The sequence below is a fragment of the Protopterus annectens genome, chromosome 3.part0 (assembly GCF_019279795.1).
Source record: "Protopterus annectens isolate FY-2018-M chromosome 3.part0, PAN1.0, whole genome shotgun sequence".
In the NCBI taxonomy this organism is placed as follows: domain Eukaryota; kingdom Metazoa; phylum Chordata; order Ceratodontiformes; family Protopteridae; genus Protopterus; species Protopterus annectens.
Window position 1 is genome coordinate 190,052,123 of NC_056731.1, and position 23,133 is coordinate 190,075,255.

Consider the following 23,133-nt stretch of genomic DNA (forward strand, 5'->3'; position numbering starts at 1 on the left):
AGGGTTCAGACAATCTCAGCAGTTATTAGTTTCTTTTGCTTTGTGCTCTCAGGGCAAGCCCGTGTCAAAACAAACTATTTCTAAGTGGATTGGGTTTTGCATTGCCTTCTGTTATTCCCATCATGGCAAAGAGATTCCAGCTGGGATTAGGCCTCATTCCACTAGGGCTACTGCCACTTCAACAGCTTTTTTGAGGGGGGTGGCAACTAAGGATATTTTGGAAGCAGCCACTTGGAGTTCAGTGCATACCTTTTCTAGGCATTACCACCTTCCACTGTACTCTAAATCCAGGGCTGGTTTTGCCACTGCTGTGTTGCAGGGCATTTTGGCAGCTCCTGCTTCATTATAGTTTAGCCATCCTCCCTTACCTCTGCTTTGGGATTCTACCCAAGTGTTAGGACTGCAGCAATGTGAGATGAAGAACATAGTACAGTTTTGTACCTACCATAAATGTAGATGTTCGAAGATCCACATTGCTGCAGTCCAATTTACCCTCCCTCCTTCCCCTCTGTAGTTTGAGGTGGTTGTGTGGGTTGGGTTATCCATCGGAGGTATATTGTGTATATTGTATATATTGTACATATTTTTGGTATTAGGCTGGTTGGTTGTTTAGTTGTTGTCTATGGGTTTGCACCTTTCTTTTTAGGGTCTTCTGACATCTGGGGCAAGAAAAGACTGATTATATGACGTCGGTCATGCACATTTGTACCCTGACGTTCTGATGTCAGTCAAATGCGCCTTGACCGACGTCAGCCTTATACTCTGATATTCGGGCCGACCGAGGGACAGCGGACTATCCAAGTGTTAGGACTGCAGCAATGTGGATCTTCGAACATCTACATTTATGGTAGGTACAAAACTGTACTTTTGCAGTGTGGCTTTGATGCCCTAGAACCTTCTTGTAGGGCTGCAGTCCCTGAGTCTGTACTGAGAAGGCATGCTTGGCTGAAGGAACAAACCTTGCCAGATCATGTCAAATCCAAATTACTAGACGCTCCTTTAAATAAGGACTGTTTGTTTGAGACCAAAGCAGAAGGAGTTCTTAAAAAGATGGAAGAAAAAGCTAAATCTATGCAAACTGTTTAAGAATTCTTACATGTGCAGCCAGCTAGATTCATTAGGCATTGGCCTTCAAAAACTGGTCTTTACAGCCTTTCTTAGGCCTTCCCAGACCAAACCCAGGGAAAACAGGCCACCCAGACTACAGTCTCCGGGTATGCAGAGATCTAAACGTTGGAGTGCCCCCACATCACAAACAGGGAGTGGTAAGCCACCCCCCATATGGAAAAAGTTCACAATGACTATTCAGTTATCCTTCCCAGCCCTGCCCAATTACTTGTGCCCCTAGGAGGAAAACTTGCCCTTCATGCAAAAAACTGAATGTCCATTACTCAGGACCGATGGGTTTTAAACATTGTATCCCAGGGGTACAAATTCTACTTCCATTCATTGCCAACCCCAAACGGGCTTCCAGACCTTCTTCAAAACCAGTGGGCAGAGGCTCAAAAGCAAGTATTTTCCCTGCTCAATATCAGAGCTATTCAGTCTGTTTCAGTAGAACAAAGGGGTCAGGGTTTCTACTCCAGACTTTTCTTGGTGCCCAGAAGAGGGCTGTTGACCCCAATCCTGAATCTGTCAATTCTCAAAACTTTTCTGGTGGTTCCAAAATTCAAGATGCTTACCCTGCAACATCTTCTCCCTGTGCTAGCCAAGGATGCCTGGTTAGCCACTCTAGACTTAAAAGAAGCTTATCTGCACATCACCATAAGGGAGTCATGCAGCAAATATCTATGTTTCAGGGCGGGCTCTATGCATTATCAGTTCTCTGCACTTCCCTTTGACTTATCTACTGTGCCCAGATTATTCACAAAGTGGCTAGCTCCAGCCATTGCATACTGCAGGCAGAGAAAGATCCAAATTTTCCCATACTTGGACGACTGCCTGATTCTGGCGGGCAGTCAGGAATTGCTACTTCAGCACCTGGCATTGGTTAAAAGATTTCTCACTTTGTTGGGGTACACCAGCAACGGAAATAAATCACATTTGGTGCCCAGTCAAAAGATTGTATTCCTGGGAGCAAGCTTGGACACAACTTCCCAGATGGCATTTCTCACCTCAGAAAAACAGAGATCTATCTGACAAACTACTTCAAACAAATGACCACCAGAACCCAGCTATCTGCAAGGAAAATACTGCAAGCTCTAGGGTCATGGCCTCATGTATTCTGCTACTTCCATATGCAAGACTGTGTATGAGGAAACTTCAGTGGTCTTTACAGTCTTTGATGCCAACATTCTCAGGAAGGTGTTCAACAGACATTCCTATCATACCATGTCTAAGGGCAGAATTCCTTTGGTGGGCAGAATCATGCAACCACAACAAGGGAATGTTTTTTACTCAACCCCTTGCCGCCCAAACGCTGACAACAGACGCATCAGACTGTGCATGGGGGGTTCACATGGCAGGCAAATGCATTCAGGGCCACTGGAGGGCAGGGCATATTCGCCTGCACATCAATCAAAAAGAGATGCTAGCTGTACAGAATGCTATGACAGCCTTCAAACACCTAATCCTTCTAGGACAACTGCTTATGAAAACAGACAACACCACAGTTATGTGGTACATAAGCAGGGGGGAACCCATTCTTACCCACTGCGCAGGTTAGCCATGGCCTTGTGGAACACAGCCTTGAGCAACCAAGTGCATCTACAAGCTCAATTCCTGCCAGGCAAACAAAATTCACTGGCAGACTACTTGAGGTGGGGGACACTGGAGGTGGACCTTTTTGCCTCCCCCCGAGAACCACCAGTTGAGCAAATACTGCACCAGGAACCCTCGCAACAGGGCCTGGAAGGTGGATTCCCTATCCTTTCAATGGGAAAACCTCTCAATTTATGCATTTTCCCCCTCTGCCCCTTCTCTCGAGTACTACTCAAGATTAAACAGGACAGACCAAGGTCAATTCTTATTGCCCCAGACTGGCCACACCAGCACTGGTACTCACTGTTATGCAGCCTGACAACAGTGCCACCTTGGCACTTTCACCAGATTCCTACCCTGTGGTCTCAGCAGGAGGGATAGATTTTGCATCCACAATTGCAAACCCTAAACCTTGCAGCTTGGCTTATTCCTTGAATACCCCACCAGCATTCCTAAGCAAACAGGTGCTGGATGTCATTCTTGAATTCAGAAGGCCTAGTACTAGGAAGTCCTATGCTGAAAAGTGGAAAAGATGTTGTTTTTGGAATCAGTCTCAAGAGAAGGACACATCTGTGCCCTCCTTACCTCTAATCCTGGATTACCTAGCAGAGCTACTCCAGAGGCCTATCCTTCTCCTCCTTTAAGATTCATGCCTCTGCCATCTCTGCTCATTATAATACTGAGCCACCTCTATTTTCTCACCCTCTCATCAAACAGTTCCTGAGAGGGGCTAACAACTTAAGGCCCTCTAGAAGAGCACCCACTCCCTGCCTGGGACCTTAACTTTGTACTGGAAAAGCTCACACTTCCTCCTTTTGAACCTGCTGCCTCAGCAAAGTTAAAATTCCTGTCTTGGAAGACGGCCTTGCTTTTAGCCATAACTTCAGCAAGAAGAATGTCCGAGTTACAGGCACTAATGGCTGTGGAACCCTTTATTATTTTCCATGCTGACAGGGTTTCCCTCACGACTAAACCCGTCCTTTATGCCTAAGGTGGTGTCCAGTGTAGCCTTAAACCAATCCATCCATTTCCAACCTTCTTCCCTTACCCTCAGAATAAAGAGGAAAAGATCCTTCATTCCTTGGATGTGCACAGACATTTCAGATTCTACCTTGACAGGATTAAGCCTTCAGAAAAACTGGCCAGGTGTTAGCTTTGCTACAGGGGCAGAGGGTAAGGCCATTTCAAAACAACCCATTTCCAAATGGATAGCACACTGCATCCATTTCTGCTACAAGCTCCATGGAAAACCTACCCCACAGGGGATCAGACCACATTCCACTAGGGCTACTTCCACCTCTACAGCATTTCCCGGGAGTCCCTACCAGGGACGTTCTGGAAGCTGCAACCTGGAGTTCTGTGCCCACCTTCACCAAGCATTATCACGTATCTATCTATTCTAAATCCAGGGCTGGATTTGCTACAGCAGTCTTGCAAGACCTTCTAGCCAGCCCTAACCCTTCTTGACTGCCTCCACATTCCTCAGCTTTGGGAATCAACCCAAGTTTGCAACAGCAACAGTGAAACATGAACATAGTACAGTTGTGTACACTTGCTATAAATGTAGATGTTAGAGTGTATTCACTGTTGCAGTCCTGGTTTTCCTCCCTGGTTTTCTTTATATTTCTACCTCTCCTCTCTATGGCCATTCCTAATGGCATCTGTATTTACTTTTTACTGGTGGTGGTCCCCACCATATATTAGCTCCCTATTTGGGAGCTCCTGACATTTGGGGCAAGAAAAACTGATGTAATGGCATTGGCTGCCTGTTTTGTACCCCTGACGACCTGACATCATGGAAGAAGCGACAGCATCCGATGCAGAAATACTAAAACTCTGGTATTCGGGCCGACTGAGGGCTACCTGCAGGCAGATAACCCAAGTGTGATGACTGCAGCAGTGAATACACTCAAACATCTCCATTTATGTTAAGTGTACACAGTTGTACTTTTTTTCTACTAGCCGATGCAGTGGTGGGAGAGTCGAGAAATAGTTATTTTAAAAAAAAAAATTCTTCCTCACTCTTGTCATTGGCTTAGCAACCTCCCACCCACTCTCCTTTTCTTATGATAAATGGTCAGTTAGCAGCCTTCCTCCTCCCCCATGGCAAGTTAGATATAGGGGCAATGAAAGGTAAGCCACGAGTTGGTTGGTATTGTGGGTCATCCAAGGTAGCTTGGTGTATGGTGTTGGACACTTTTTCAAATGTTGCCATGGGCTAAGTGACACCACCTGGCTTCTCCTGAGTTATGTTCAAATTTGTGATTTGGTTTTGAAATTAAAATAATTGTTACATGTAGTTATTACTATGTGGTACTGTTCTAAATTACTGGTCATTTAATAAACTGGCCACAGATGCTACCAAATTTAAATAATGCGTTTGGAAAATGCATTAGCTGCTCCCTGCCTTTACCCACCTCCCAGGCGTGAACATGTGTTTTGTTTTCTTTTTCCTAGCAATGTCCTCTTGGGGCTTAGCCTCCCTTTCTGACATGAAGGCTTTGAAGGGCTTGGTGCCCAAACCTGACTTTGTCAGCTAACCTCAACCTGACTAACTGTGACTGTTAGCTACCTCCCACCCACTCTCCTTTTCTTATGATAAATGGTCAGTAAGCAGCCTTCCCCCTCCCCCATGGTGCTCTAAAGCTTTGAAAGGTGGTAGGCTGCTATAGCTTATGCAGAATTTAAACTGTATTGCTTAGGCTACTGCAGCAGTGATCATTCAAACACCTGCTATTAGTGTACTTCACCCAAGGAATCTCTAATTCTCCTAGCAGTTAATTGCTCTGCACTGAGCACGTCTACTATGTGTAGCTCCTTGGCTGAGGAGTTATTGCACTTTTAGACCACACTTATGTAGGTTACCTATGCAGTATATGTGGTGCCTTGTCCAGGGACCATTTGAAAACATTTTGCAAGGGGTTGTGATCCATTTCCATCAGGACGTCATTTCTCTACACATTCATGGGATTTTTCATTTCCATGTACTGTTGCTAATAGCTCATTTTCTGTCCAAGCACATCTCTGTGGTTGCTGAGGAGTTTGACAGTATTTATAGATGCAATCTGCCTCCAGGGAACCTGCTTGCCATACCATTCTGCCTGGTGTCTACCTGAAACACAACTGGCTGATTTACTAAGTATAAATGTTAACTCATGTAAGCATTTCAGAATATTTACCCTGTCCATAGTTCCATTTACTTAATATAATAGGTACAAACTTTGCAAGCTGTAGCATTATTCCTGTAGACCCTTACAATGCATGCCTAGTGTCTGGCCTTTGCATTTGCACAGTACCTTGATTTTTTTCTGAATGAGGTTTCAGACCCTTTAATGTCAGAATGACCTTTATTTCTGACTTGTTACTGTGAATTTCAATTGCTATTATACTTGAAGGTCTTTTCTTAGTCTGCTAAGCATTTGAATAATTCTCACCCTGCAATAATGTATTGTCAGTTATTTTCTCACCAGCTTCGAAGTCAACTACCTGAGCAAGACTTTATTGAAGTACATTTGGTCTTGATGAGGTATCAGGTGAGAGTCTCGGAATCTCAAATTCATAACTTTGTATTTAAGGTACATAGTTTGAAGTGTTCTTGATCTAGTTTATTAGCGAGGACCCCTGGTTTGCAAGCAATGGCAGTGGGAAATGACGAGCATTTGGCATTCCTGAAATCTTTTCTTCAGCTGTAAGCATTACGTAATGTTCTCAGTCAAGCACTCCATTCATATCTAGTGGATCAGTACCACATCTCCCAAAAGAAATCATAGCACTGGACTTTAAAGTCATAGCAATAGGTTACCAACTAAAGCACTTGAGTTTTAAAAGAAATGTTTTTTCAAAGGTCCATAGGAACTTACTATTGATTTGTGAGGATCTTAAGAAGTCTACGCTTACAATTCTCATGGTAGTTTTTAGCCCTTAAATTTTGCGTACAAATAACCTGGAGATGTGCCAGACAAGTATATGTTGGGATCTTTATATTTCCTGTGTCTGTGAGGGATGGGGGGTGCTAAACTGGTAGTGAATTTGTGGTTATCCATCCATCTGTCCAAGTTGCATTTGAACAGAGTAAGAGAAGTACTTTGAATAGTCTAGTGAATACCCAACTTCTGTTAGACCCCATGTAGTAGAAGATGCGTAATCTTTGTATAGGCTTAATTCGGTTATGTAATAAAGCATATCCCCTTAAATAATTTAATCTGTAGTAAGAAAATCAGTAAATTGAGGAGGTTAAATTGGACTAAAAATAGCATTGCACAAATCAAAGCAGTTGAGGTATGATCAGCACAACTACAAACGTTTGAGTTGTTCAGCTAGCTGCAGAAAATAAGTTGGAGAGCTTAGGCAGGTAATAGTTTCTTTTTTTTTATGCATGTCTGACCATTAGGTTGAGCAGGAGCTGTTCATGGCTGATGCAGTTGATTTTTTTTTAAACTTAACTGGGACATTTAATTTTAAAGATTTAAGTCCCTCTTGTAGCTGACTTGAATATGAGGTAATTCTGTCAGGGCATTAAATGCTTTGTTTAATTTACTCCGTGTTTTAGCAGCAGCACACTGCTCCCCCCCCCCCCCCTCATTTTTCTTTTTCTTTGAGAGAGGAAATACTAATTTTCCCTTTTTTCTTTTAAAGCACACTTTGCCTTGGCCATTTGTTCCTCATCTCCAGGATGAGTGGGCCATCATTCAAACAACCATCATAGGTTCTTCACTTAAGTTGTGGCAAATGCTGCATTTGTGGAACAGAAGCGGAATGTGCATTGGACGGACTGACATATACCTCACTTCTGCAGAGGATATTGCCAACAAGCAGCCCCCACCCTTTCTGTTGTACACAGGAAGTCCATGCAACTTAGTGGTTTATAATTACGATTCTCTTCAAGCTTTTCTCCCTTCTGTGTGGGTGTTTATTGTGTTATATATTTGTAAGGAGGTAGTCGGACTTCATAATGTCCATATAAAATTGTTCTTGCTAAAGTAGGGACACCAGTAGAATTTTAACCCAGTAGTCTTTAATTTCAGTTAACAAGCTTCTGTTGATCAGGATTTAATTTTTCCTTTTAATATTTTGTACACATTTCAAAATATTTTCAGGCTTTCGTATACCACAAGCTGTTTAGGCCTTAATGTGCAGTCCATCTGGTGGGTCTTGGAGTACATTGTAATAAGTCTTAATTTTAATGTACCACATGGATCTGTTTGTTCGTCATATGTTTGAATAGCATGGTAGGTCACTGTGGTGATGCCAGACTTGTCTAATATGCAAATAATTTGTTCTGTCAGGCATCTTTATCACATCCATTGAATCTACTTTGCAGATTGGCTTTTGTTCACTCAAGAGCTGGCTTGATAGGTTTCTTGGAACAGAGTATTAATGTTTGTAAGACTAAACAAATGTTTTTCTTCTCAAAACTGGTCCATTATAATGACAGTAGCTTTACTTTCAGTGGTTCCTCTTTCATAGCCTGGATGCTAGGCATTCACTCCCAAACTGAAGCTGCTGCTACAAAGCTTGATTGCATTTGTGACAGCAGGCTAGAATTTGATTCACATGAAAGCTAGTGTGCATGTGCAGTGGAACAGCATTTTCTGCCTTAAGAAAATGCAAGCTTGTTTCAGGCCATCATCTACAGCACACTGCTGTAGACCACTGTGGTAGAGCACATCACCAGATCTGTCACTTTTAGTCATATAGTAATGCTTTACCAGTTTTTATACTCAAATGACCTGTCTTTTGCTTTCAGACATGATGAGCTGCAGGAAAAAAAATGTGATCTGATTGCATCCACTAAAACACTTCAGTTTCCAAAAATGTCATTTTGGATAAGCTCCGTTATGATTTTACTTTGAATCACTGTCACTTGACACACTTATGGCTCTAACCCCCCACCTTTGTGAATTGCATTACCAGAGCCTTTTGCCAGTACTGACGAGGCTGATGAGTCAAAAATTCTTTGGGTATCATGTGTGCCTTCCTCCATTGGCTTACCCATTCTTGGGAGGAGGGACGCAGTCTGGTTTACTGAAGCCTTGACTGAAATGGTTAAAGGGAGTACAGCATGCAGTATGTGGGCTATGGATGTGCACTTAGCTCTGGCAAGTAATATGCAGTAACCTTTAGTGGAGCATATTGTGAGAGGTGCATAATTTTGTTTGAGGGTAATGCATGGCAGGTCATTAGGTGCTACACATAACTGTTGACAAGGCTTACCTGCATGTTTGATTGCCTTGTTAATTACTTTTGGCTTCCATTAGGCTAAAATAACAAATGTGGACCTTGAGGGTAGAGCGTCTAATGGGATGAAAAGGAAGGGCATGGTTAGGGTCAGTAAAGCAGAGGCAGGTTACAGCTTTAAAGGCGTAATTGTGGTATGTGTGTAGTTTTGTCAGTGCCCAAAGGCAAACCTTTCATTTAAGGTACAGTGAAGATGAAAAAAAACATGTAGAAAGTGAGTGCAACATAACATGGCAGGCATTTTATCTGAATCACAAGAAGTTCAAGGCTTCTGAATCTTGTGACCATTATGCTTTGCCAATTGCCATCAGAAACTGCACTTCCCCCATAAAGGAGGGCTAGGGCACTCAAACCTGGGGTGAATTTATGAATACCCATCTAATTATCCAGATCCCATTGGAAAAGAAATTGCTGTACCAGTGCTTTATCTTCAGGGGATTTTTCCACAGAGGTGAGGGTGACACTGAGTAATGGATCCCCTTCCTCCTGTTTTATTGATCTGCTAAAGCTGGTTTAGATCTTTCTGGTATTTGTGGGACTGTTTAATTTGTTAAGGTAAACTGGATCCTGCAGTACTTCGGTCTCTGTTCAGAAGGCAAGGGTATAGGTCTCTCCTGAGGAACCTTTAAGATGCAGAAAAGAAGGGCAGTGCCTCTAGTGTTTTCTGGTAGCTTAGGTATTTTAAGACTGTGATCCCCTTTGTTAGGAACCTCTGGTCTTTCAAACTGTTTGTCTGGTGATGTACATTTCAAAGGTGGCATTGTTTTCACCACTGATCAGAATAATAGAGAGAAGGGGTAATGAATACTTTAGGATCTGGAAGATATTCCCCTGGCAATTAGGTGTGCCAAATAGAAGGATTTTCTTAGAATCATTGCTCCATCGTGATCAAAACAGGGAGATGTAATGGGATCCTATCTCGCCTACATTCATGACAGATGGGTTCGGAGACGATCCATCGGCTCCGACTCGGCAACTTGTATACTAGCACGAAGTCTCTCATTGGCTGGGCTATACCCTCTCCCAGGATGCACTACACCTGCTTCCCCAGATCTCTTTACTAGCTGGACGTGGTCTCGACTTGGCTGGAGCTAAGTGATTTATCTTTACCTTTATTGGTCTTTGACCTTGGGGTTTCTTGTCGGATATTAACCAAACAGCTGTTTTAACAGCTTCTTTATCCTATTTTTGAAAGTTTGAGTGCTAAGTGTTGTCTGGTACTTGTTCTTTTGTTGTCGGGCAAGGCCCGTTTAAGTGCCCTTGCCCTATCTTTGTGTACTTTAGTTAAAGGCTTTTCTACTAGTAATTTAATTCCTTTGTGTTTTTTTTTTTGTGCCTCGAGTTTTGCACCGTTTAAATTAGAGGGCTTTGGCCTTGGTATTTTTGTCAGTTGTTTGTGAGGAAATTCTACTCTGTCTCAAGGCTTTTCAGTTAGCATTTTCTTATAGTGATTATTTTGTGGTGAACTCTATTTCTTTAGCTACCTGAATTATGTCTAAAGAACAGAAGTCAGGGTTTAAAATGCACTGCAGTTATAAAATGTCCATAACAGATAGCCATTCTATTTGTGTTTATTGTTTGGGGCTGAAACATTTACAAGAGACTTGTAGCGTATGTCATGCCTTTTCTGCTAGAGTTCTTCAAGGCGTAAGAACAAGCTCATTTTAAAAGGGCTTATTAAACCCTCCTTTGAGGAAGCTTTGAATCCTCCTGTTGCTTCCAAAAAAAGATCGTGCTCCGACAAGTCCGTCGGGCCGACTTCTAAAAGAAAAGTTGACCTCTTCTTCCTCGGCTCCACTGACTTGAGGCGGTGTGTGAGTCTGCCTCGATACCTCCTACTTGGTTCCATTGTCTGAGCCACAAGTTGGAGTATCGAGGTGAATCACCTCCATCGGCTCCAATGGCTTCGAGGTGGAAGTGTGCAACTCAGACTCTTCCCCTCGGCTCGAAGAAAAAGGCTTCTTCGCCGATAGTGATCCATGAGTTGGTGGAGTCGGCCACGACAGTATTGGAGCCGGGTCCCCTTCTCCCTCGGAGCCGAGGAAAGTCTTCTCGAGTGTCTACCTCCTCTAAATCCTCGAGACTATCGATTCGGACCTGGATAGGGTTTACAGAGGCTCTTCCAATCTCCAGTATTTGCTAAAATGGTCTCGGCTCCAGCACAGTTTGCTTGAGCCGATCCCCCTCTCCTCTTGATTCCTCCTCCAACCTCTTCTGAGTTGTTGGAGCCGGTGGTGGTGGAGCAATGTGGAGCCATACGGTCGAGCAGAGACCCCTATCAGGCCTTCGGCCGACTATGCTTCCTACCCTGTCCTCGGTTCAGGGTTTGGCACTCGACCTCTACAGCCGGGCCCGGGGAATACTTTGGGATTAGGTGCTTGTGCCTAGTCTTCCCCTCGAGCATCGGCTGCTGGAATTCCCAGTGCCATCGTGGCCTCTAGACCAGTGACTTCCTTGGATTCTGGAGGTCCGGCCTTTGAGGCCATGAGCCTTGCCGGTTCAACTAGACTCTACCTCACCGACCCTAGATTTGGAGACTGGTGCCTCTGTTGCGTTGCAGCCCCGGCAGCGGGCTCCAGGGCCTGAGGATACCCCATGGGGGTTCCTTCTTCCGGGTGGTCCGTCGAAAGCAGCAGACGAACCTCCACGGAAGAAATTGTGCAAGAGGACAAGACTCCCAAGATGAGTCTATCACATCGGATACTGACCTCGATGACGCTGAAGGGTCCCCAAATCATCTTGGATGATATCTCCTTCTCAGATATCTTGGAGATTCTGAGACAGAGAGGTGACTGGCAAGCCAAAACCCTTCAACTGAGGAGTCAGTCTTCCTCAAGGCCTTTGGAGCTCAGCCCTCCGCCTCCTGGGTGTCTCCACCCTTTGATGAACTCCTTGATGTGGTTTCTCGAAGGGTGTGGGAACACCCTGATTCCGTGGAACCGGTGCCTGCGAGGCCTAACAAATTCTTGTCAGCCCCAGAAAGAATTTCTCACTAAGGAGTACCGGTAGATGCTTTGGTGGTGGCTTCTGCCACACAGCAGGACGTGGCAGAGGCTTCGGCGTCTATTCATCCTCCTAATAAGGATTCTAGGAGTATGGATAGGTCCCTGTCCTCAGCGGCCTTTACCTTACGGTCGCTGAATTATTTATGTTTTCTGAGGCTCCAAAGGGATCTTCTCAAAGAGCTAAATGACTCCTTGTTGGTAATCTACCTGAGCTGGCCTCGACTGTTGGCGCACAGATGATTACTCTTTCTTCTATTGTTAACTCGTCCATGAGGCTCATCTCAGAGCGAGGAACAGGCGTTCTTAGGAGACAAGCCTGGTTACGCTTGTGTTCAAGCACGGAGGCCTTCAAGTCTTCCTTCCTTTGATGGGTCATCTTTGTTTGGACCCAAGGTGAAGGACACGCTAACTCGGTGCGAGCAGGAGGGCAAGACTTTGACTGCCGTTGGGGCCCGTTATTCGCTCCTTCCAGGCCTTATCCCAAGGCTGGGAGAGGAGGAAAATGTGGTTCAAAATCCCAAAGTCTTTCTACTCCACCCAGTGATTTCCTCCAGAGGCAGGGGGATTGGAAGACGCCGCCCAGAGGTGGCAGAGGCCCCGTAACTCTGGAGACCGCGATTCCTTCGTGGTTCTTCATACAACCAGCGTTCTGAGTGGTTGCCCGACTGTGCAACTCGAGCCAGTCGGGGGTCGCTTAAGCGCATCCACAAGCTTGGGAATCCATTACAAGCGATCAGTGGGTGCTTCATTATCACCGGAGGTTATGTCATCCCTTTCAGCAAACCCCTTTCTTTAAGGAAAATCCCGGACGTGCCACCCAGTCAGCGGGATCAGGCAGCATTAGAAATCTCAAAGCTGCTAGAAAAGAGCCATCCAGCCTGTCCCCACCGACCAGATCGGATCAGGAACTTACTCAAAATTATTTTGGTGCCAAAAGACAGGGGACTTCAGGCCCATTTTGGACCTCAGTGCATTGAATCGTTTCAATAGAAGTCCAAATTCGAATGGTCACTCTTCAATCTATTCTTCCTTTGCTGGAAAAAGATGCATGGATGTGCTCAGTAGATCTCAGGGCGCTTACTATCATATTCCCATAGCTCAAGAGTCCAGGAGACATTTATGCTTCGCCTCAGAGCCAGTCATTTCCAATTCGAGCACTGCCCTTTGGTCTCACCACAGCCCCCAGGGTGTTCACCAAGTGTCTGGCAGTGGTAACTGCTCACCTGAGAAGTCTGGGATTCCAGGTGTTTCCTTATCTAGACGACTGGCTCCTTACAGCCACCTCCGAGCATCTACTTCTTCAAGCTCAGAGCCACATTCACCTTGGGCGTTTTTGGGGATCACATTCAATTTGCAAAATCTGTACTACAGCCTTCTCAGCGTATTACTTTCATAGGCGCAGACTTAGACACAAAAGAATCGCGCCTTTTTGCAGCAAGAATTCAGATCTTACAAGATCAAATCAAATCCTGCCTTCACTTACAAAAGCCCGCCCATCGGATTCTACAACTGTTGGGCTCGATGGCGTCGACTATACTTCTAGTTCCCTTGGCCAGACTCCACATGCGAATTCTACAATGGCTACTGTCGGTTCAATGGTCTTATCAGGAACTGCCCTTGAACCACTTAATCATAATAACGGAAAGTTGCCGTCGAGATCTGCGTTGGTGGCTTCTACAGTCAAATCTCGACCAGGCGATCATTTATTCCTCAACGTCCCGTTGCCACTGTGACCACGGACGCCTCCCAGGTAGGGTGGGGGCATTACCTGGACAGGTCGGTCCAAGGCACATGGCAGATCCAGGAAACACATTTGCATATCAATGTCCTGGAGATGAGGCGGTACTATTGGTACTCCAAGCTCTCCATCACGCTCTCCATAAGGCCCAATTGCGATCCTATCCGACAACATGTCGGTAGTATGTACATAAACAAGCAAGGGGTACCAGGTCTTACCCACTATGCAGAGAAGCCATGAGACTTTGGCACTGGGCGTAACTACCAACCGCTTTCTAATGGCAGAAGTCCAATGTGATTGCGGACAGATTAAGCAGGACCATTCTCTTGCCTCACGAGTGGTCCCTCAATCAGAGTATAGCTGCGAAAATCTTCGACAGATGGGGTCTTCCTTGCTGCGATCTGTTTGCCAGCCCCCACAATGCGAAATGCACAGAGTTCTTCACACTGATGTCCTTCATGGATGCATCTGCAGTCATAACAAGTGGGTTGTCCTTTCGTCAGGCAGCCCTGCAGTCGGCCGGATTCCAAAGTCCGGGTCCGGCTTCGGCTGATGTCGCACTCCACCCGACGTCATCTCTGTTGGTCGGTATAAAAGCATCAGCCGGCGCCATTTTCCTCAGTCTTTCTTGCGGCGTGGCGCCCCGGAAAGCTGTTCAAGTGCGGTCGGTCGGATCCAGAGATTACTTCTACGAATACTACTAAGACTTCTAAAGCTAAGTACCCGTTGGGGACTCTTTCTTGCCTCAGCCGATGTCAGAAAAAGTTAACAATTGTTTAACCTGTGGGAAACAAATACCTCATAAAGATTTCCACTCTCACTGTCTGCCTTGTTTAGGCCCAGCCCACGCGTAGCAGCCTGTTCGGCCTGTGCCTCCTTCAACGCGCAGGCGGCCGAGCGGCTTAGGGTCGGAGTTTGCAGAACAGTTTTCGGTACTGATTTTGCGTACATTATGCCGTCGGATCCTCCGACTACCCAATCTTCCAAAAACGCAAGAGAAGATCGACACTGGCTTCAAGTCCGAAGTTAGTCGCCGAAAACCACGATAAAGCAAACCGAAAACTGATCAAAGTACAGCTGAACCTATTCTTACAACTGAGGCCCCTGCTACAACTCTTGAATCGACCTCAGAAATTTTACCCACTACGGTGGTTGACTTATCAGACACCATCCCTTGGATGTCTCTACCCCAGGCCTCCAGCAGCCATGTCCATTAAGGCCTTCGCCAGGGCTAAAGCAGCCAAGACTACTAAATCAGTGCCTGTTAAACCCCACATCCAGGCCCTCTTCTAGTTCTCAAATGCTTTCTTTGGCAGAAGATTTAATTTCTTTAGAGGATCTCAGTCTCTCCCAGACAGGGCCTCTCAGCCCCAGAGAAGAGACCTGGGGCAGAGCCCTGAGCCAGTGTCTTCTGATGATTCTGCTGATGAATCAGACATTACTGACCAGCCAGAGGCTCCTTCTCCAATTTTGAAGATTCTGATGCTGAAGAATCCATTCCAGCTGCTTCCCCACCAGAAGAATTCTCCTTTGGGGAAACCTTGCATGCCATGCGAGAACAGTTCCAATGGCAGCAACAGGATTTTTCAGACTCCAGAAAAGACTTAGGACCCTATACCTCCTGTTCTCTGTGGTGGATGATGCTTTCAATGATGTTCAGATTCTTTACCCCAGCCCCTGCCAAACCAGACAGATTTTACAGGGTGCCAGATACTCATCACCACCTTTACAAGGCCCCACTTGCAGACCCAGAAACTATATCCCAGGGTCCCAAGGCAGTAGCGACCACAGCTAAAAACCCTATTCCTTCTGAAAGGTCATTAGACAGATGGGGTAAAAAGGTCTACACTTCAGCTACTCTCTCAGCTAGAGCTTTAAACTGTCAGTTTCACATGATACAATACCAAGAGTTTATGCTTGATCAGTTAACTAAAAAACTAACCACTGATGAATCTCTTGATAAGAAATATGTATTAGAGATGGTAAATAACATACAACAGGTTAGCAACCATTCCTTAAAATGTGGCTATGATGCACTGGAGGCTTCATTTAGATCAGCCATGACAGGCACAGTGATAAGAAGGCATGCATGGCTGATCATGTTAAAGCTAAGTTGCTAGATGCTCCTATGGATAAGACAAGTTTGTTATGAAGAAAATGGAAGAAAAGGCAAAATCTGTTCAAACTGTTAAAGATTTCTTGCAGGTTCAACCCCAAGGTTTAGCAGGAACTGGCCTGCCAAAATTGGTCCTTTCCTGACTCCACAAAATTTCAAAGGGGCAGGAATAGGCGTTCCAGAGGCAGAAACCAATCGAGAGGAGGTGGCTGCAGAGGGCGACAGTGGCAAGGTAACAACAGAGGCACAGACGCAGCCACTGCCACTACATCAGCACAACCACAGTGACTTAATCCTAACTCCTACCAGGGAACAAATAGCAGCTCCTCTAGGCGGAAAGTTAACCTTATTTTCAAAGAACTGGCACTACATAACAAAAGACAAGTGGATTTTACAAACCATAGATCAAGGTTACGGTTTCACTTCCACACTTTACCAGTCAAAGAGGAATGCCAAATCTACCTCCAAATCAAAAACAGAGGCTCTCAGATAATGGAGTTAGCAAACATGAGAGCTGTGGAAAGAGTGCCAACAGCAGAACAAGGAAAGGGGTTCTATTCCAGACTATTCCTAGTTCCAAGAAAGGAAAAAGTTGGAGACCAATTCTCGACCTGTCCACCTTAAATACATACATCATTGTCCCAAAATTCAAAATGCTGACCCTACAGCAACTTCTTCCCATGCTGGGCAAGGAGTCTTGGCTGGTAACTCTAGATCTCAAGGAGGCATACCTGCACGTCCCCATTCGACCAATCTGCAGAAGATACCTCAGATTTCTTGCAGGATCAGAGCACTATCAATTCTCAGCATTGCCCTTTGGCTTATCTACTGCCCAGAGTATTCACAAAATGCCTGGCATCAGTAATCGCCCATTGCAGACTACAGGAATTCAGATTTACCCATACCTGACTACAAGGGGACAACAAAAGCAAGCTGACAACAGATTTACAAAGGGTCATTTACTTGCTACAAGGACTGGGATACACAGTCAATTTACAAAAGTCAAGGCTGATACCATCCCAAACAAGGACATTCTTTGGACACAGTACAACAAATGGCATTCCTGACTACAGAAAAACAAAAGAACTTCCTCTTTACTTCTTGGCACTAACAAAACTGAGCGAGTTAACAGCAAGAAAATTTCTGCAGGCCTTGGGCTTCATGGCATCATGCATAATCTTGGTCCCATTTGCCAGACTACATATGAGAAACTACAGTGGTACCTAAAGAATTTATGGTCCCAACACAGACACAGTCTAGAAACAGAAATCCCACTAATTCCATGCTTAAAACAGGAGTTCCTATGGTGGGCTCAGGCATGCCAGTCAAACCCAGGCCTACCCTTTCGCAGATGTCAACCAAGCCAGACCATCACAACAGACGCTTCAGACCTAGGATGGGGGGCCCACATGCTGGACAAATGCGTGCAAGGATTGTGGACACAGGATCAACTTCACCTGCACATCAATCTAAAAGAAATGCTGGCAGTAAAACTGGCAATCCAAAAGTTCAAACCATTCCTCAAAGAGGGCCAGTTGATAAGGACAGACAACACCACAGTCATGTGGTACATCAACAAACAAGGAGGCACTCATTCATACCCCCTATGCAGAATGACCTTGGAGCTGTGGACCCTGGCACTCAGCTACAACATTCAGTTACAGGCAATGTTTGTACCGGGAAAGACAATACTCTAGCAGACATATTAAGCAGAACCGATGCCCACGAATGGAAGCTGCACCGGACATCTTCAAGACCATCTCAAAGAAATGGGGAATGCCACAGATAGACCTATTCATCACCTCTCAATCACCAGCTCAAAAATTCTGCACAAGGACATTCCACCCACTAGCATGGAAAGTGGACTCACTCTCCTTCAACTGGAAAGGCCTAACAGCATATGCATTCCCACCTCTTCCTTTGATACACAAGGTACTACTAAAAATCAAGGAAGAACGTCCAAGGATAATACTGATAGCCCCAAACTGGCCAAGACAACACTGGTACTCACTACTGAAGAGCATGTCTCGAACAATATGTGGCCAATACCCTGATGCCTTTGATGTTAACTCAGAACAACTACAGCATCATACATCCAAACCTAAAACTGCAACTGACTGCATGGAACATCACATAGCAGCAGCTAATCCAGAACTTTCCCAAAGAGTTAAAGACATTATTCTTGAAGGACCTTCAACAAGAAGGAACTATGCTGGAAAATGGAAAAGGTTTGTCATTTGGAGTAGAAGAGGAAAAGATGTGTCAAACATAGATATGCCTAACATTCTGGAGTATCTGGCGAACTTCTTCATTCAGGCCTGTCCTACTCCTCCATCAAGATACATGCATCAGCTATTTCAGCAGAATACAGCTTTGATCCACCTGTTTTTCGCACCCTTTGCTCAGGCAGTTCCTCAGAGGAATCAAGAATGTAAAACCTCCAAGGAAACCACCATTACCAGCCTGGGATTTAAACTTTGTGCTAGAAAAGTTGACACTATCACCCTTTGAACCAGCAGCAACAGCAGACCTACAACACCTGTCATGGAAAACTGCCTTCCTACTGGCAATTACTTCAGCAAGGAGGGTTTCAGAACTACAGGCCTTAATGGCAGTGCAACCCTTCCTAATCTTCCACCAAGATAGAGTGTCCATGAGAACTAATCCTACATTTATGCCCAAGGTGGTATCCAGAGTATCTTTAAACCAGGCAATCCACCTACCTACCTTCTTTCCCAACCCACAAAACAGAGGGAAAGAATACTGCATACCTTGGATGTACATAGACAGCTACGCTACTACTTGGACAGAACAAAAATAGCAGAAAGACTGACCAACTTTTGTAGCCTATGCAACAGGAAGGGAAGGAAAAGCTATTTCCAAACAGACAATCTCCAAATGGATAGGAAATTGCATACAATACTGTTACTCCTTCCATGGAAAACCAATTCCACAGAACATAAGACCTCATTCTACAAGGGCAACAGCCACTACCACAGCCTTCTTACGAGGAGTGGCAACCAAAGACATTATTGAGGCGGCTACTTGGACCTCCGTGCATACATTTGCCAAGCATTATAATTTGCCTCTATATTCCAGATCCCGAGCAGGGTTTGCCACTGCTGTACTGCAAGGGATCCTAAACACACCATAATCTACTTTTATCCTCCTCCCTAGTTGGCTATGGTATTCTACCCATTATGACTGCAGATGCATCCATGAAGGACATAGTACAGTTTTGTACCTACCATAAATGTAGATGTCCGAACTGGATAGCATCTGCAGTCAGGATTACCCTCCCTCCTTCCCCTCTGTGGTACTCCTAGGGTGTTTACCCTCCTAATAGCTAGCTGTTGGGGAGTCTTTATGGTGTATTTGTTTGTATATATGTACATATAGGCTTATTGTGTTTACCTCTATCTATTTGGAAACATTGGCATCTATCCAAATTTTAGCCTGCAAGAGGGCTACTGGCATCTGGGGCAAGAAACACTGAGGAAAATGGCGGCTGATGCTTTTATACCCGAAGACCAACAGAGATGGCGTCGGGTGGAGTGCGACATCAGCCTTTGGAACCCGGCCGACTGCAGGGCTGCCTGACGACAGGACAACCCACTTGTTATGACTGCAGATGCTATCCAGTTCGGACATCTACATTTATGGTAGGTACAAAACTGTACTTTCCTTCCCAGGGACAGATTCCCACGCTCTGACCCACAGTTGGCCCTCCGGTCTTCTCTCGCCTTCCTCCATTCCCCTCCTACCGAGGGTGATACAGAAGGCCATTTACATGGAGGCGAGATGATTCTGATTGCCCCGCACTGGCCTCGTCAAGTTTGGTTCCCTTTCCTACAGAGGCATGCGATAGAAGGTCCATGGTTTCTGGATCCGTGCCAGACCTGTTGACTCATCAGTCAGGGCGGCTTCATCCGTCTCTCAGGTCCCTGAAGTTGGCAGCATGGTTACTCCACTTCCATCCTTAGTCCGAGATAATGATCTCCGGATGTGGTCCACATTCTGTCTTCTTCCCATAAACCTTCCACCATCAAACTTTATTCCAGTAAATGGAAAAGGTTTGCCTTCTGGGCTCAAGAGCGAGGTATTGATCCTCTCACTGCTCCAGTATCGGAGGTTCTGAATTTTCTGGCCTTCCTGTTTCAGTCGATCTTCAGTTTCTACCATTAAGGTTCAACTAGCGGCAATCTCTAATTTTCATGCTTCATTTGAACCTTCATTGATGTCTCACAAACTTTTAGGCTTGGCTCCTTAGGCCCCTTTATCTCATCCTGTTCCTCCTTGGGATTTGAATATGGTTCTTGCTGCCCTAACTGCCCGTCCTTTCGAGCCAGCTGCTACTTCTGATTTAAAATTTCTGTCTTGCAAAACAGCCTTTTAGTAGCCATAACATCTGGTAGACGAGTTTCAGAACTTCAAGCTCTCTGTTCTGATCCTCCTATTTGATTTTTCACAAACATAGAGTTTCATTGAAATTGAACCCTGCATTTATTCCAAAGGTGGCCTCTTCTTTCTGTCTGCAACAAACCATAGAACTCCCTGTGTTTTTCCCAGAATTTTCTGATAACGCAGAATATACTTTGCTTCAATTGGACGTACATAGACAGTTCGTTTTATTTGGATAGAACTCAAGCGAAAATCAAATCAATTGTTTGTCTCTTTTGCAGCGAACAAATTGGGTCAACCAGTATCAAAAGCCTCCATATCAAAATGGATTAAAGATTGTATCACTTTTGTTTATTCACAGGCCAAAAGATCTCCTTTCCAGTCAAGGCTCATTCTACCAGGGCAATGGCTACTTGGTAGCTTTTCACTCCAAGTTATCCTTTGATGATATTTGTGCTGGGGCAACCTGGACTTCTCTACACCCTTTTATTTCTCATTACAAATTGGATGTGGTTTCGCCAGGCAGAGCTCCCTTTGGTTCCCCGGTTCTCAGGTGTGTGTTCCAATGAGCCACCGGGATGTAGGTGCTACAGTGCCTGTCCCATCTGTCATGAATGTAGGCGAGATAGGATCCCATTACATCTTTTAGTTATGTACTTACCATAACTTTGGATGTATGGGATCCATCTCGCCTACATTCATAAGTACCCACCCTCCTTCCCCCTGCCTTTTGGATTTAGAGGAGCTGTAGTCACTTTTTTCTTGGCGTTCTTTCTTGAAGAACTTTAGTTGGTTATAGTGACTTATTCTGTGTTTACATGGGTGTATGAAAGCGAACAAACAAGATCTGGGGAAGCAGGTGTAGTGCATCCTGGGAGAGGGTATAGCCCAGCCAATGAGAGACTTCGTGCTAGTATATAAGTTGCCGATGGATCGGCTCCGAACCCATCTGTCATGAATGTAGGCGAGATGGATCCCATACATCCAAAGTTATGGTAAGTACATAACTAAAAGTTAGCAACCCAGGTCCCATTTTGCAGTGGGTTATTGTCACTGCTATTTTTTAATGGGGGGATTGATTGCCAGTGATGCAGTGCTGCATTTTTTAGCATTTAAGTCAATTTTCAGTACATCAGATACTTATAAATGCAAATTAGCGCTGGAGGGCTTCTGTGCCAGTGATTTTGCAATGATTTCCATTTTACAGTTCTCTGCAAACTTAGGTAGCTATAGGTCTTGATTTACAAGCTATAGGTCAGAGAAGTAAATACTGAAAAGTGGTCCTAGCATTGAGCCGTGTGAGACACCACTAGTCACCTTCATTTTCTCTGACACCGCTTCGGCCACCCTGTTATGTGGGCTCTTTTAGCCATTTAGCAGTCCGTCGTACTACATAGTGGTCTTTGTAATGCATTTATTTTATTTAATTGTGCTAGCACTGGGGATGGTGTCAAAAGGCTTAGTTAAGTCAAGATAGGCTGGTTTTGCAGTGTTACAACAGTCAACATTTTGTGTTACCTTTTTAAAGAAGTTTACCAGGTTCATTAGACAGGATTTACCATTTACAAAACCTGAAAACGCTGGATCTACCCTGAAGAGATTTTTTTTAATGTCTGTGTTTGTGTTCATGGCCTTCTGAGATTGCTAGTAGAGCCACCGTTATGGAGTGGCATCACAGTGTTGTATGACGTACTTCAGGGACTGAGCCTGTAGTTAGGCTTAGATTAAATAACTTGTGGAGAGGTTCCAGCAGGGCATGTTTATCTGATCGATGGAAAATGTGTTCTTAGTGTTGTATAGCTCTTGCAGTACATATTCTTTAGTGATGATGAGGGTTAAGAGATACTGGATAGTCATCACAGCAGTGAAATTTTCATTAAATTTATTTGCTAGTATATTGGCAGTATCTACTACATAGAGTAGGTTTTGCCATTTATTACAAGATATGTACATTGTATTTTAGTTTTCTCATATAACCAAGGAAGGATTTTAATAGGTAGCCATCTGAAGCAAAGGATAAAGTGCATGGGCTGCCTTAGTAGATGGTCTTGTTTTTTTAATTGTTAGTCTTTTTTTTTAATTGTTAGTCATATTTTCTTTTAATTGGGTTTTTAGATGTGTTTTATATTCTGAGATTTTCATGGATTTTGCCCGTGGGCCATCAGGGTGATTTGCTTTTAAATTCCCCATTGTATTTGGATCTAGATGGGACTGCCAATTCTGTACATTTGTTTGTGGATAATAAATTCCTTTGCAGTCTATATCTGCTGAGGTGATGTCTGGTGTGGTGGTGATGGTATAAGTGAATTTAAAGATGATCTTGTAGAATTTGAGATTTTTGCTGTTGAGAAATGCATTGATATCACCATGCCTTACTTAAGAACTGTACCCACAGACTGAAAAAACATACTTGTTTTATCAAGTCACACTGGAAGGCTAAACAGAATGCAGGAAAAACTGTTTAAGCGTGCTCATAGATAGGTACTAGGCTATCTGCCCGAAGACATTTATAAGCCTAGCCAGAATGTGTTGGCTTTCGCCACCCCCCTTAGATTAGTTCCCTGTGCTTCTGTCCAGCAGAGCCACTGAAGTGATCCCCAAGGTAAACTTTCTGTTTCCCATGCACTCGTCAAGATTTCTTTTGAAGAGTGTTAGCGAAGGAGCTCTGCCTAATGTAGATTGGGATCTTGTTCCAAAGCATTGGAAGTCTCCGGGACAGGAATCTATTCCTCCAGCAAGTCCTATTTATTGTTGTGGAGAGGATGTTCATCATGTTACATTGCTGCAGTTATTACACTTGGGTTATCCTGCCGTCAGGCGGTTCCCCAGTCGGCCCGAGTTCCAAAGTCTTGGTCCGGCATCGGTTGTTGTCGCCTCCTCCCTGACGGCAGTGCGACAGGGGTATACAAGATGCAGCCAACAACATTTTCTTCAGT

At 44.6% G+C, this 23,133-nt stretch overlaps 1 protein-coding gene across 1 annotated transcript in view; it reads left to right on the plus strand.

Annotated features, from left to right (window-relative positions):
- The first annotated feature begins 4,826 nt into the window (after positions 1 to 4,826).
- LARP4B (La ribonucleoprotein 4B) overlaps positions 4,827 to 23,133 on the plus strand; it is a 2,371,531-nt gene continuing 2,353,224 nt past the window's right edge. The window contains exon 1 of the mRNA XM_044065528.1: positions 4,827 to 4,833. Coding sequence (XP_043921463.1) covers positions 4,827 to 4,833 — 7 coding nt within the window. The remainder of the gene's footprint in view (positions 4,834 to 23,133) is intronic.